The sequence below is a fragment of the Dendrobates tinctorius genome, unplaced genomic scaffold (assembly GCF_039654945.1).
Source record: "Dendrobates tinctorius isolate UK_male_01 unplaced genomic scaffold, ASM3965494v1 ptg000125l, whole genome shotgun sequence".
Taxonomy (NCBI): Eukaryota; Metazoa; Chordata; class Amphibia; order Anura; family Dendrobatidae; genus Dendrobates; species Dendrobates tinctorius.
Window position 1 is genome coordinate 19,872,745 of NW_027361793.1, and position 14,096 is coordinate 19,886,840.

Below are 14,096 nucleotides of genomic sequence, written 5' to 3' on the forward strand. Positions count from 1 at the left end.
CCTGAAGGATGCCATGACCGAAGCAGTTCGCATGGATCGCAGACTGCGGGCTAGAGGCGTTATGCAACTGGAAGCACCATTATTCTTCAGTGGAGATGAGACCCGAACTCTTCCTGTGGCTATGGAGGTGAGCGCTGTCACCGGTGAGGAAAAGGAAAGAAGACGCCGCCGGGAGAAGCGTCGTCTATTGTGGGGAATCTGGACACTGGAAGGACTGCCCCTCCTGTCCATCATCCTCCATGATGGACAGGAGGTCTGGGTAGGTCTGGGTAGTAGTCGAGGAGGCTACCCAGACCTTCAGGTACAATTTTCCTCACGTGCAAAAATGGTGCTGCAGGTGGAACTGGAACTTGGTAATGGTCCGGTTAAAACTACTGCTTTTGTTGACTGTGGTTCTGCCGCAAACCTGATTGATACCAAAATTATGACTCTTAATAAGATAGGGACAGTCAGGCTTCAGGATCCTGTTAAACTTGTGGAAATTGACTCGTCCCCTCTTACCCAGGACGGTATCTGTTGCAGGTCTGAACTTTTTTCTCTAAAAGTGTGTTCCACTCATGTGGAAAAACTAAGTTGTCTTGTGCTAGATAACGTGCCTGCAGGACTGGTACTGGGGATGCCTTGGCTTCAACGCCATAATCCTACCATTGATTGGGTGACAGGGGAGATCACTCAATGGGGATGTAAAGATAAATGTGGTAACCTGGGACATCTTGTTAACGCTGTTAAATCCGTATCTGTGTCATCTGTCAGTCTGGAAGGTATTCCGGAGTACCTGAAGGATTTCGAAGACGTTTTTTCCAAAAGTGAGGATGAGGCGCTGCCACCACATAGACCCTATGATTGTGCCATTGATTTAGCACCCGGAGCCAAGTTAACTAAGGCTCGATTGTTCAATTTGTCCGGGCCTGAATGCCAAGCCATGAAGGAGTACATAGCTGAGAGTCTCCGCAAAGGGCATATCAGGCCTTCTGTGTCACCTGTGGCAGCAGGATTCTTCTTTGTGAAGAAGAAAGATGGTGGTTTGCGGCCGTGTCTCGACTTTCGGGAGCTGAACAAGATAACGGTTAGGAACACTAGCTTTCCCTCATCCCAGACTTATGTAACCAGTTAGCTGGGGCCCAATGGTTCTCCAAGTTAGATCTCCGGGGGGCTTACTATCTGATAAGGGTTCAGGAAGGGGACGAGTGGAAAACTGCGTTCCTAACATCAGAAGGACTCTTTGAAAACCTGGTAATGCCGTTTGGGTTAACTAATGCACCTGCTATTTTCCAGAATTTCATCAATGTTGTGTTTTCTGACCTGATAGGCCATTTTGGTATTTATTTGGATGACATTTTGGTGTATTCCCCGGACAGCCAATCTCACTCGCAAAATCTACGGACAGTTCTCCAGAGACTCAGGAGGAACCAATTGTTCGCTAAATTGGAAAAATGTTCGTTTTTTGTACAGGAACTGTCTTTTTTGGGGTTGATTGTGTCCTGTGAGGGGTTTGTATGGATCCTAAGAAGGTGCTGGCGATCGCTGACTGGGTTCAGCCTCGAGCTCTCAAGGGGCTCCAGCACTTCTTAGGATTTGCGAACTATTATCGGAGATTCATTAAAGGTTTCTCACAAGTGGTTAAACCACTCACGGATCTTACCCAGATGGGCGCTGATGTAAAAAACTGGTCTGTACTCACTAAGGAGTCCTTCTCAGCTATTAAGAAATGTTTCATGTCCGCCCCGTTGTTGGTACAACCAGACCCGTCCAAACCATTCATTGTGGAGGTGGATGCTTCTGAAGTGGGGGTGGGGGGCTGTGCTGTCCCAGGGTCCGGCCACCCTTACCAATCTCAAACCCTGTGCCTTTTTCTCCAAGAAGTTCTCTTCAGCTGAGAGAAACTATGACGTAGGCAATAGAGAACTTCTTCCAGTCAAGCTGGCGTTGGAGGAATGGAGGCACTTTTTGGAAGGGGCGGCTCACCCTATCACGGTTGTCGCGGATCACAAAAATTTGGCATACCTTGAATCTGCTAAGAGGCTTACTCCGAGGCAAACCCGTTGTTATGATTGAGTCACCGTAGGAGGCAAAAACAGAAATGCTAGCTAAGTCCAGAAAACCAGAGAGGTTGGCAGCTATCGGATTGCAGACCCCTGATCCTATCCACAACAACTAACAGTAGCCGTGGGGGGTTCCTACGATGCCATAGACCCCTCGATCACAGCCGGAGAATTAAATAGGCCTAAAGAAAGAAGGGGGAAATCTAAACTGCCCCAGAGCAGACCCCAAAGCAAAAGGCAGCCCCCAACATATAATGACGGTGAAGCAAGATGAAAAAACAAAACACAGACAGAAAGATAGACTGAGCAAAGACGGGGCCCAAGCTAACTAGATAGGAAAGGACAGGAAGGCTGCTGTCTGCAATCCGTGAAAAACCCTATGAAAATAAGAGCCAACAGACTGACAGTGAAAAAGGCCCTGAAGACGCTAGGCTTCAAAAAAGCTATGTCAGTACTCAGGAATATTTCTGAAGACAGAGCAACAGGCAAAAGGAGATTCAGCTCACCCCAGCAGGGAATGGCAGAATCCAGAAAAGCAAGGAAAACATAAACACAAATGCTAACAGGCAAAGCAGAAAACTTAGCTTTAGAGGAGCAGGAAACAGACTGGTGTCCTAGAAGTCCACAGAGAAATCACCCGCAGGGCAGAAGGGCGTCGGCAGCCTTATATCCAGTCCGTGACTCCACTCAGCCTGTCATCCTCATTAGGCTCAGGTGCCTGATAATCAGGCTCACTACCTTCCCTCACCAGAATAGGAAGTTCACCAGACCTCAGTGACAAGGGGAAAATGAACTCACAACACCCGTTGGTCACTTTTTTTTCACGATTTTAATTCTCCATTACTTTTCGACCGGGGTCCAAAAATGTTTAAGCGGATGCCCTGTCCAGAAGTTTTGACCCGGTATCTCCCCCCGAGCAGCCATCTTCCATTCTTCCCCCAGGGGTGGTAGTGGCGGGGGTCTCATCTCAGTTGGAACAAGAAATTCTAAGGGCTCCGGCCCTAGCTCCGGCAACCATGCCAGGGGATAAATTGTTTGTTCCAGATTTATTGCGGCCTAGACTTCTGCAGGAGTTTCATGAGTCTAGGTTGAGTGCTCATCCAGGTATCACGGCCACTAGAGAGGCAGTAGCCAGGGGTTTTTGGTGGCCTTCACTAAGGTCCGATGTCAAGAAATTTGTTTCTGCTTGTGGTGTGTGTGCCCGTTCCAAAAGCTCGCATAACCGGCCGGCTGGGGAACTCATACCTTTACCGGTTCCTGATAGGCCATGGACTCATCTTTCCATGGATTTTATTACCGGCCTTCCACCTTCCAGGGGCAATACCATGATCTGGGTGATGGTGGATAGGTTTTCTAAACAGGCCCATTTCATTCCCTTGGCAGCATTACCCTCAGCAGAAACATTGTCAAGGTTGTTTGTGCAGCATGTGGTCCGATTGCATGGGGTACCCCTAAATGTTGTGTCTGACAGAGGTGTGCAGTTTGTGGCCAAATTTTGGAGGGCGTTCTGTGTGAAATTAGGCATCTCACTCTCCTTCTCGTCGGCATATCACCCGGAGAGTAATGGTCAGACAGAACACACCAATCAATCCCTGGAACAAATTCTCAGGTGTCTGACCTCCGCCAGACAGGAGGATTGGTGTGATGCGTTACCGTTGGCGGAATTCGCTTTTAGCAACCGGGTGAGTCAGTCAACTAATATGTCCCCATTCCTGATTAACTATGGGTTCAATCCGCATTTTGGGGAGTTTTCACGGGTGGATTCCGGTTGTCCAGGGGTAGAGGGGTCTGTTCAACGGTTAAAAAACCTCTGGGCTGAAGTCCAGCGCAATATCTCTCGGGCCCAGGGGAGGTACAAATATTTTGCTGACAAAAAGAGAGCCTCGGGAGACATGTTTCAGGTGGGAGAGAAGGTTTGGCTTTCCACACATAACATCAACTTGAAGGTACCATCAGCTAAATTGGGACCAAAGTTTATTGATCCGTACGAGATTATGGAGATAGTCAACCCAGTGGCATATAGGTTGCGTCTCCCCGCCTGCTTAAAAATATCCAATGTGTTCCATAAATCTCTGTTGAAATCCATAGGGTCTGTCAAAGAGGACTCTGAGCCTGTTGTTCCTCCAGTGCTAGTGGAGGGTCAATTAGAGTATGAGGTAGGACATATTGTGGACTCTCGGTGGGTGCACCGCTCTTTGCAGTACCTGGTCCACTGGAAGGGATATGGACCAGAGGAGCGCTCATGGGTCCCTGCTCACTCTGTACATGCAGATCACCTGGTTCGGGCTTTCCATGCCAAGTACCCGGGGAAGCCTGGGGGTCCAGAGGCCCCCGTTGAGAGGGGGGTACTGTCATGATCCCCGTGCAGGTTTTTGAGCTGCACTTCAGGGGTTAATGTCTGGAGCTCAGTGCAGGTTTTGACCTGCACACCTGGGGTTAATGATTGTGGCCTCTCTATGGTTCTGGGAGAGCTTCTTAAACCCCTGGGAAGCTCCAATCCGTCAGTTATACTTTTGCCTTTGGCCAAGTGTGGTGACCTATGTGTGCCTGTTCGTTGTTATAGCTTGTTTATATGGTTTTGACCCGGTTCTGTTCCCCGTTGTGAGTTTGCCTGTTGATTCTGTACTTCGCTACCCTCCCTGTGTATGACTCATTGCCTGTGATCTGACTACTCTCTGCTCGCCCCTCTTGTACCTTGCAGCTATCTCTGTGTATGACTCATTGGCTATGTCCTGACTATCCTCCCTGTCTATGCCCCTTGGTAACTTTGTCTCGCAGTTACCCTGCTAGGAGTTCTTGTGCAGCTCCTAACTCTCTGGCGTTTAGGCCACGCCCCCAGCAGTCACGTGCTTCAGGTCCTGCTGTTCTGAAGTACGCACCTACTCGGCTGCTGCCCGCTCCACAAGGTATCTTTGAGCACAGTTCGCTTTACTCAGGACACGCGCACTGGCACAGTGAGCAAGTGCAGTGCAGTGTTCCTGACACATGTGACGCGCAACAGTGACCGGCCCCCCTGCTGGATATCGCTGATCGTGCAGGAATGTCCTGGGCAATTTTTTCATCGTCGGCGTCCTGCTGGCCAGCATGCATCGCTGTGTTTGATCGCTGGATCGTTGCTGCGTCGCTGAAGAGATCTGCCTGTTTGGCAGCTTACTAGTGATCTTTAGCGATGCACCAGCGATCCCTACCAGGTCAAATCGTTGTCGGGATCGCTGGTGCATCCCTAAGTGAAATGGGACCTTTAGCCTGAGCCTTAACTATGGCACTGAGCCTACTTCATAGCAAGCAGATGCATCTGCCTATCACTGCAGCAACTGGAGCTTGCACTGATCGCTGCAGTTTACTCATTTAACCCCTTTCTGACATCAGACGTACTATCCCGTCCATGGGACCTGGGCCCCTATGCCCATGGATGGGATGGTACGTCTAGCGCGATCAGCGGCGCCCACGTGGTGAGCGACGCTGATCGTGGCCAGGTGTCAGCTGATTATCACAGCTGACACCCGGAACAATGTGTCAGGGGCGGTCACGGACCGCCCCTGACACATTAACCCCTTGCACACCACGATCAAACAAGATCGCGGTGTACCGGGGGTTAAAGCGAAGCATCGGCAGGGAGGGGGCTCCCTCCGTGCTTCCCTGAGCCCCCCACAGCAGCGCAATGTGCAGCACTGCTGCGGGGGGCTCTTTCCCTGCAGACCCCCGAATCCAAGATGGCGACGGGGGCCTTCGGGGACCTGCAGAGAGCTGGCTTCCTCAGTGCCTGCAAAGCGCAGGCATGAGGAAGTCTGCAGTAGTGCCTGTGACAGATCGCTGATCTGTCACAGTGATGTGATGTGACAGATCAGCGATCTGTCACAGGACAGTGATGTCCCACCTGGGACTATGTAATAAAGTTAAAAAAAAATAAAAAAAAGTGTTAAAATAAATTTAAAAAAATCGCCAAATAAATTAGAAAAAAAAAAACATTCCCCCAATAAATCCATTTTTTGGAAATAAAAAAAAAACCAACAATAAAAGTACACATATTAGGTATCGCCACGTCCGTAACGACCCGTCCTATAAAACTGTCCCATTAGTTCACCCCTTTAGCGAACCCCTTAAAAAATAAAAATAAAAAACAAAGAATAAAATAATGATTTATTATCATACTGCCAAAGAAAAAGTGTAATAACGCGCGATCAAAAAGATGCATATAAATATCCATGGTACCGCTGAAAACGTCATCTTGTCCCGCAAAAAACGAGCCACCATACAGCATCATCGGCAAAAAAATTAAAAAGTTATAGCTCGCAGAATAAAGCGATACAAAAATAATTATTTTTTATATAAAATAGTTTTCATTGCATAAAACCACCAAAACATAAAAAATCACCTAAATGAGGTATTCCTGTATCCATACTGACCCAAAGAATAAAACCACTTTATCAATTTTACCGCACGCGGAACGGTGTAAACGCACCCCCTCAAAAGAAATTCATGAAGCGCTGGTTTTTGTTCATTCTGCGTCCCAAAAATCGGAATAAAAAGCGATCAAAAAAAGTCACGTGCCCGAAAATGGTACCAATAAAAACGTCAACTCGTCCCGCAAAAAATAAGACCTCACATGACTCGGTGGGTCAAAATATGGAAAAATTATAGCTCTCAATATGTGGTGATGCAAAAACTATTTTTACAATAAAAAGCGTCTTTTAGCGTGCGACAGCTGCCAAACATAAAAACCGCCATAAATAGTAAATCAAACCCCCCCGTTATCACCCCCTTAGTTAGGGAAAAATAATAAAATAAAAAATGTATGTATTTCCATTTTCCCGTTAGGGCAAGGGTTAGGTCCAGGGCTAGGGTTAGGGCTACGGCTAGGGCTATGGTTAGGGCTAGGGTTAGGGCTAAGGTTAGGGTTAGGGCTGAGATTAGGGTTAGGGGTGTGTTGGGGTTCGGGTTGGAGTTAGAATTGGGGGTTTCCACTGTTTGGGCACATCAGGGGCTCTCCAAATGCAACATGGCGTCTGATCTCAATTCCAACCAATTCTGAGTTGAAAAAGTCAAATAGTGCTCCATCCCTTCCAAGCTCTGCCATGCGCCCAAACAGTGTTTTACCCCCACATGTAGGGCATCAGCCTACTCAGGACAAATTGCAAAACAACTTTTGGGGTCCAATTTCTCCTGTTACCCTTAGGAAAAAAAAATATTTTTTCATATTCACGTCCGAGCGTTATAAACTTCTGTGAAGCCCTTGGGGGTTCAAAGTGCTCACCACACATCTAGATAAGTTCCGTGGGGGGTCTAGTGTCCAAAATGGGGTCATTTGTGGGGAGTTTCAATAGTTTAGGTACATCAGGGGCTCTCCAAACGCACATGACACCCGCAGACCATTCCATCAAAGTCTGCATTCCAAAACGTCACTACTTCCCTTCCGAGCCCCGACGTGTGCCCATACAATAGTTTTCTCCCACATATGGGGTATCAGCATACTCAGGACAAATTGGACAACAACTTTTGGGGTCCAATTTCTCCTGGTACCCTTGGGAAAATAAAAAATGGTGACTAAAAGATCATGTTTGTGGAAAAAATACCAATTTTTTATTTTCATGCCCCGGCATTATAAACTTCTGTGAAGCCCTTGGGGGTTCAAAGTGCTCACCACAAATCTAGATAAGTTCCTTAGGGGGTCTAATTTCCAAAATGGGGTCATTTGTGGGGGGTTTCCACTGTTTAGGTACATTAGGGGCTCTCCAAAGGCAACATGACACCCGCAGACCATTCCATCAAAGTCTGCATTCCAAAACGTCACTACTTCCCTTCCGAGCCCCGACGTGTGCCCATACTGTAGTTTTCTCCCATATATGGGGTATCAGCATACTCAGGACAAATTGGACAACAACTTTTGGGGTCCAATTTCTCCTGGTACCCTTGGGAAAATAAAAAAAGGTGACTAAAAGATCATGTTTGTGGAAAAAATATGAATTTTTTATTTTCACGCCCGGGCGTTATAAACTTCTGTGAAGCACTGGGGGGTTCAAAGTGCTCACCACACATCTAGATAAGTTCCTTGGGGGGTCTAGTTTACAAAATGGTGTCATTTGTGGGGGGTTTCCACTGTTTTGGTACATCAGGGGTTTTCCAATCGCGACATGGTGTCCGATCTCAATTCCAGCCAAAAACGTCAAATGGCGCTGCCTCCCTTCCGAGCTCTGCCATGCGCCCAAATAGTGGTTTACCCCCACATGTGGGGTATCCGCGTACTCAGGACAAATTGCACAATAACTTTTAGGGTCCTGTTACCCTTGGGAAAATAAAAATTGGGGGTAAAAAGATAATTTTTGTGGAAAAAATATGATTTTTTAATTGTACCGCTGTACGTTATAAACTTCTGTGAAGCCCTTGTGGGTTCAAAGTTTTCACCACATATCTAGATAAGTTCCTTGGGGGGTCTAGTTTCCAAAATGGGGTCACTTGTAGGGGGTTTCCACTGTTTAGGTACATCAGGGACTCTCCAAACGTGACATGGCGTCCGATCTGAATTCCAGCCAATTTTGCATTGAAAAAGTCAAACGGTGCTCCTTCCATTCTGCGCTCTGCCATGCGCCGAAACAGTCGTTCCCCCCCACATATCAGGTATCAGCGTACTCAGGACAAATTGCACAATAACTTTTGCAGTCCAATTTCTCCTGTTACCCTTGGTAAAATAAAAAAAATTGAACCTGAAGTATTTATTTTGTGAAAAAAAGTTAGATGTTCATTTTTTTTTAAATATTCAAAAAAATTTCTGTGACGCACCTAAAAGGTTAATAAACTTCTTGAATGTGGTTTTGAGCACCTTAAGGTGTGCAGTTTTTAGAATGGTGTCACTTTTGGGTATTTTCTATCATATAGACCCCTCAAAGTGGCTTCAAATGTGATGTGGTCTGTAAAAATATAATGGTGTTGCAAAAATGAGAAATCGCTGGTCAATTTTTAACCCTTATAAATTCCTAACAAAAAAAAATTTTGGTTCCAAAATTGTGCTGATGTAAAGTAAACATGTGGGAAATGTTAGATATCAAGTTTTTTGTGTGCCGTATCTCTGTGATTTAAGGGCATAAAAATTCAAAGTTGGAAAATTGCGAAATTTTCAAAATTTTCGCCAAATTTCCGTTTTTCTCACAAATAAACGCAAGTTATTTGAATGAAATTTTACCACTATCATGAAGTACAATATGTCACGAGAAAACAATGTCAGAATCACCGGGATCCATGGAAGCGTTCCAGAGTTATGATCTCATAAAGGGACAGTGGTCAGAATTGTAAAAATTGGCCCGTCATGAACGTGCAAACCACCCTTGGGGGTGAAGGGGTTAAACGTTGCTGCCCATCTCTATCAGCTGCATTTAAATGATGTAATCACTGGGAAATAATGTGTTAACATGGCAGACAGGGGCCTGCTGAAGGGCCCCATAACTGCCATCTTGGTCCTCCTGTGGAGTTCAGCCGCAGACAGATCTTTATAGAGGAACTGCGATTTCACTATAAACCACAATACTGTGATAGTGCATGCTATTGTATAAGTGACTGAATTATCACAGGTGCAAGTCACATACAGGGGAGAAAAAAAATACTTTAAAATGTTTAAAAAAATATGTTTGTATGTATAAAAGCTTTCCCACCTCCAAAAATAAAGAAATTATTTAAAAAATAAACATATCGACATTTTTCATGTCTGAAAAAGTCAGATCTATCAAAATACACAAACTAAAAATACAGCACTTCACTTCTTAAACATTCAAGTTTATTAACCTTTTGGACTAGCTGTTCAATATTAAAATTAAGCATCAAAACTACAAGTTGCCTAATTGTGCACACAGTATACATTATGAAGGGCACACAGCTTCCTATTCTCAGAATGATGCCCCTCAGCCCCCAATACATAGTATGATGGGCCCACAGTAGTCTTATACAGGGTACGATGCACCCGTAGCTTCACCATGCACAGTATAAAATGCCTTCCACACTGTATACTGGACCCAACAATCCCCACACGGTATGATGGCTTCCACAGTAGTCTCCACACTGTATGCTGGACCCATTAGTCCCCACATTGTATGATGGCTTCCACAGTAGTCTCCACATTGTATGATGGCCCTCACAGTTGTCACCACACTGACTATATGATGCCTTCCCAAAGTAACCCCCACTATGCATGATTGTTGCCATAGTAGTCCCCACAATGTATGATGACTCCGCACAGTATGATGGTCCTCAAGGTAGCCCAGACACTGTACAATGACCCCACACTTTATGATAACCCAACAGTAGTCCCCACACTATATGTTGCTTCTATAGTTCCACTACAGTTATTATTAAAATTTAAAAACAAATCATATCCTCACCTAACTCCAGTTCATGGCAAATCTACTGGCAATCAGCAGCAAAAAGCGAGCAGATTGACACAATGTTACCATCATGCCAAGGCATGCACAAAACAACAGATTCCCAAAGCGACCTGCAGCCTACAGAACGGGGTGTAATGCATGTTGTTAATGTTAAGGTCCAACATATTTTCAAATGGAGAGGTTCGTGGATATTACCCACGGTGCTGCATAAAGGAATGTCCAGGGGTATTGGAGATATAAATGGTGGTTTTCTTCTCAACGCGTTTCAAAGATACTAGGACTTCTACTTCAGGAGATGATACAGTTGCAACTTTATAATGAGAATAAAACCACCATTTGTATCTCCAATACGCCTGGACATTCCTTTATGCAGCAGAGCGGGTAATATCCACGGATCTCTCTATATAAAAGTTCTGAATTGGTCATTGTCTGACCAGTGGATCTGCGGCAGCTGCTAACTCTGAGTTCATTTTATGCCATAACTCCAAGAAATATCAGGTGAGTGCAAAATCATTTATACTCTGATCTCCATCGGATAGGACCCTATTGGTGCTTTTTTTCTCCTACTGTATCCCCTATTGTTAAGGTGCAACATATGAGATTGTACATTGATACATTTGGTATAAGAGTACTTGAGCGGACTGCAGAAATATTTTTCATAGGTCTTGTATTAATATATTTTTATAATAATGTGTTACAAATGGAAACAATGAAGGAAAATCTATTTATATCTAAAAATTATAATGCTTACTGCTTCTTTTTTAGGACTATTTTAATGGCATTAAGGGCTTAATTGGTGAGGTGGGGTTATCTAAACTGTAGATTAGTTTGAGTAGCACAGCCTAGAGGCAATGATGCTGTGGAGCAGGACTTGCCAAAAGGCAAGTAGATCAGTAATGACTGGTAGAGGAGGGTATACAGGACAGCAGATGGGCAAGCGGAGATAGACTCATAAGATTCAGCTGAGCCAGGGGTGTGGATAGCACAGTAACAGCAGCGATGGGTAGGCAACTGGTATCTTGGTTCAGGAGTGCAGTTAACCACACATATACCATAGATGTACTATAGGCAAAGTGGAATTTTGCTTGCAAAAGTGCAGTTATGCACAAAAATAGCAGAGATGCATAGGCAAACTGGAACTTGCTTACAGAGATGCAGCTACACACATGAATATCAGAGATGTCTAGACAAACGGGTAACTTACTTTGGAGAGATGCAGTTACTGCAGAGTAGGGAATGTGGACAGCATCAGGATTGCATAGACAAGTTTGTTAACCTAACTTGACATAAAAGAGTTGAGAGTGCAATAATACTAGTAGTTGCTGGACTAAACTTATAAGTAGTAGCTGATTGCTGGACTGCAGGCATAAGTAGTTGGGAAGATAATTAGGTACCTCATTGGATCATTTGGAAAGATGGCAAGATCTGGAACTGGGGCTGTGGCAGGTGAGTAACAAAAGGTTAATATATTCTATGAATAAGAAAAAACAAGATTTTTTATGATAAAAGAAAAACATTCACCACTAGAAAACATTGGTCTGTCACTGAGATATTACTTCTGTACAAGGAGACATCACTGACACCACATCAAAAAATGGGTAATCTAGTACTTTTTTTTTTTTGCAGATCAGCAAACCTTCAAATGAGCCTAAAAAAATTATCTGGATGGATTGTGGTATTCACGCTCGTGAATGGATTGCTCCAGCTTTCTGCCAGTGGTTTGTTAAAGAGGTGAGTTTTCCTGTCTACAGTTTATAAGTCACAATGTAATAAGCTTGACCCAAATTCCCGATAGTGGTGAAAAAAAAAACTAATTAAGTGATTTATATTGTTTATCAAAAGGTAAGTGTCAGGGACCATGTATCTTTAGAAAACAGCGATTTAGTACACTGACAAATATCACTAAGGGTGCATCCAGATGTCTGCATAAATTAAACTGAGACCGGACTTCAATGCACTGACTGGTCAGCGGGTCTCCCAACCCTAGTGTGAGAGATTCAGATATTTCTATGAAGCTGTTATACTCCAGGGTTCAGGAGACCCGTCGCCAGTTAGTGCATTGCGATCCGATTAATAATGCACCCTAATAGGTATAAATACTATATTATATATAATACATTTCACATATACAGCTCTGGCAAAAATTAAGAGACTACTGCACAGTTTTATAAAAATCAGCTTCTCTACACATGTCTGACAACCATTCCATTCCAGTGTCAGAAGAATTCCAACCAGACTACACCTCATTCTACTTAATGTGCTTCTGATTAGGTTATCGCCTGAACCAAATCTTATTTAACGAAGGAAAGTATATGTGGTGTTCACAATCCTCTTGCAATAGGACGAGTTGGATGGCAAAACAAGTGCTAGTTATATCCCAAAAGTAATAGGAATGAAAAAATAACTTTTAACCATGCCAAAGGAGTTGAAAAGTCTTGAGTGAAGAAAAGAAGGGCTCTATTCTGGCTTCCCTAGCAGAGGGATACAGTGAGCGTTCAGTTGCCCCCATCCTTAAAGACGACAGTCCATTACAACAAGGTCAAGCAGCAGATATTGGGGACAACAAAGCTACATACCAGCAGAGGGCGAAAACAACTCTCTGCTGACCGGGATGACCGTCATCTTATTCGAGTGTCACTTAGCGACCACAGGATGACATCAAGTGACCTACAAAAGGAATGGCAAATGGCAGCTGGGGTGAAGTGCACGGCAAGAACAGTTTGTAACAGGCTCCTAGAGGCAGGGCTCAAGTAATGCAAAGCTAGAAAAAAGTATTTCATGAATAAGAAGCAAAGGAGAGCCAGGCTGAAGTTTGCCAAATACCATAAGGATTGGACCATAGAGAACTGGAGTAAGGTAATCTTCTCTGAGTCTAATTTTCCGCTTTGCCCAACACCTGGTCATCAAGTGGTTAGACAGAGACCTGGAGAGGCATAAAAGCCACAGTGTCTTGCACCCACTGTGAAATTTGGTAGAGCATCAGTGATGATCTGGGGATGCTTCAGCAAGGCTGGAATTGGGCAGGTTAATCTTTGCAAAGGACGTATGAATCAAGCTGCATATAAGGTTATCCTGGAAAAACAGGACTGTTTTTTCCAGCAGGACAATGCACAATACCACACAGCTAGGTGAATGTGTGGATGAAGGACCACCACGTCAAATCCCTGTCATGGCCAGCCCAATCTCCAGACCTTGAAAATCTCTGAAATGTAATCAAGAGGATGATGGATAGTCACCAGCCATCAAACAAAGAACTGCTTACATTTTTGTACCAGGAGTGACATGAGGTCACCCAAAAGCAGTATGAAAGACTGGTGGCAAGCATGCCAAGATGCATGAAAGCTGTGATTAAAAATCAAGGTTATTCCACAAAATATTGATTTCTGAACTCTTCCTGAGGTAAAACATTAGTATTAATGTTTCTAAATGATTATGAACTTGTTTTCTTAGCATTATTTGAGGTCTGCAAGCCCTGCATATTTTTATTATTTAGACCATTTCTCATTTTCTGAAAATAAATGCAAAATTTAGTGCTTTGAAATTTGAAGACATGTTGTCAATAGTTTATAGAATAAAAGAGCAATTTACATTTTACTCAAAAATATACCTATATAGAGAAAAATCAAACTGAAAATTTTGCAGTGGTCTCTTAATTTTTGCCAGAGCTGTATATCATACTATACAA

General features: G+C 44.2%; 1 protein-coding gene across 1 annotated transcript in view; it reads left to right on the forward strand.

Moving 5' to 3' along the window:
• Window positions 1–14,096, forward strand: part of CPO (carboxypeptidase O) — a 341,601-nt gene that overhangs the window by 281,220 nt on the left and 46,285 nt on the right. Inside the window, exon 7 of the mRNA XM_073541921.1 lies at window positions 12,038–12,142. Coding sequence (XP_073398022.1) covers window positions 12,038–12,142 — 105 coding nt within the window. The remainder of the gene's footprint in view (window positions 1–12,037; window positions 12,143–14,096) is intronic.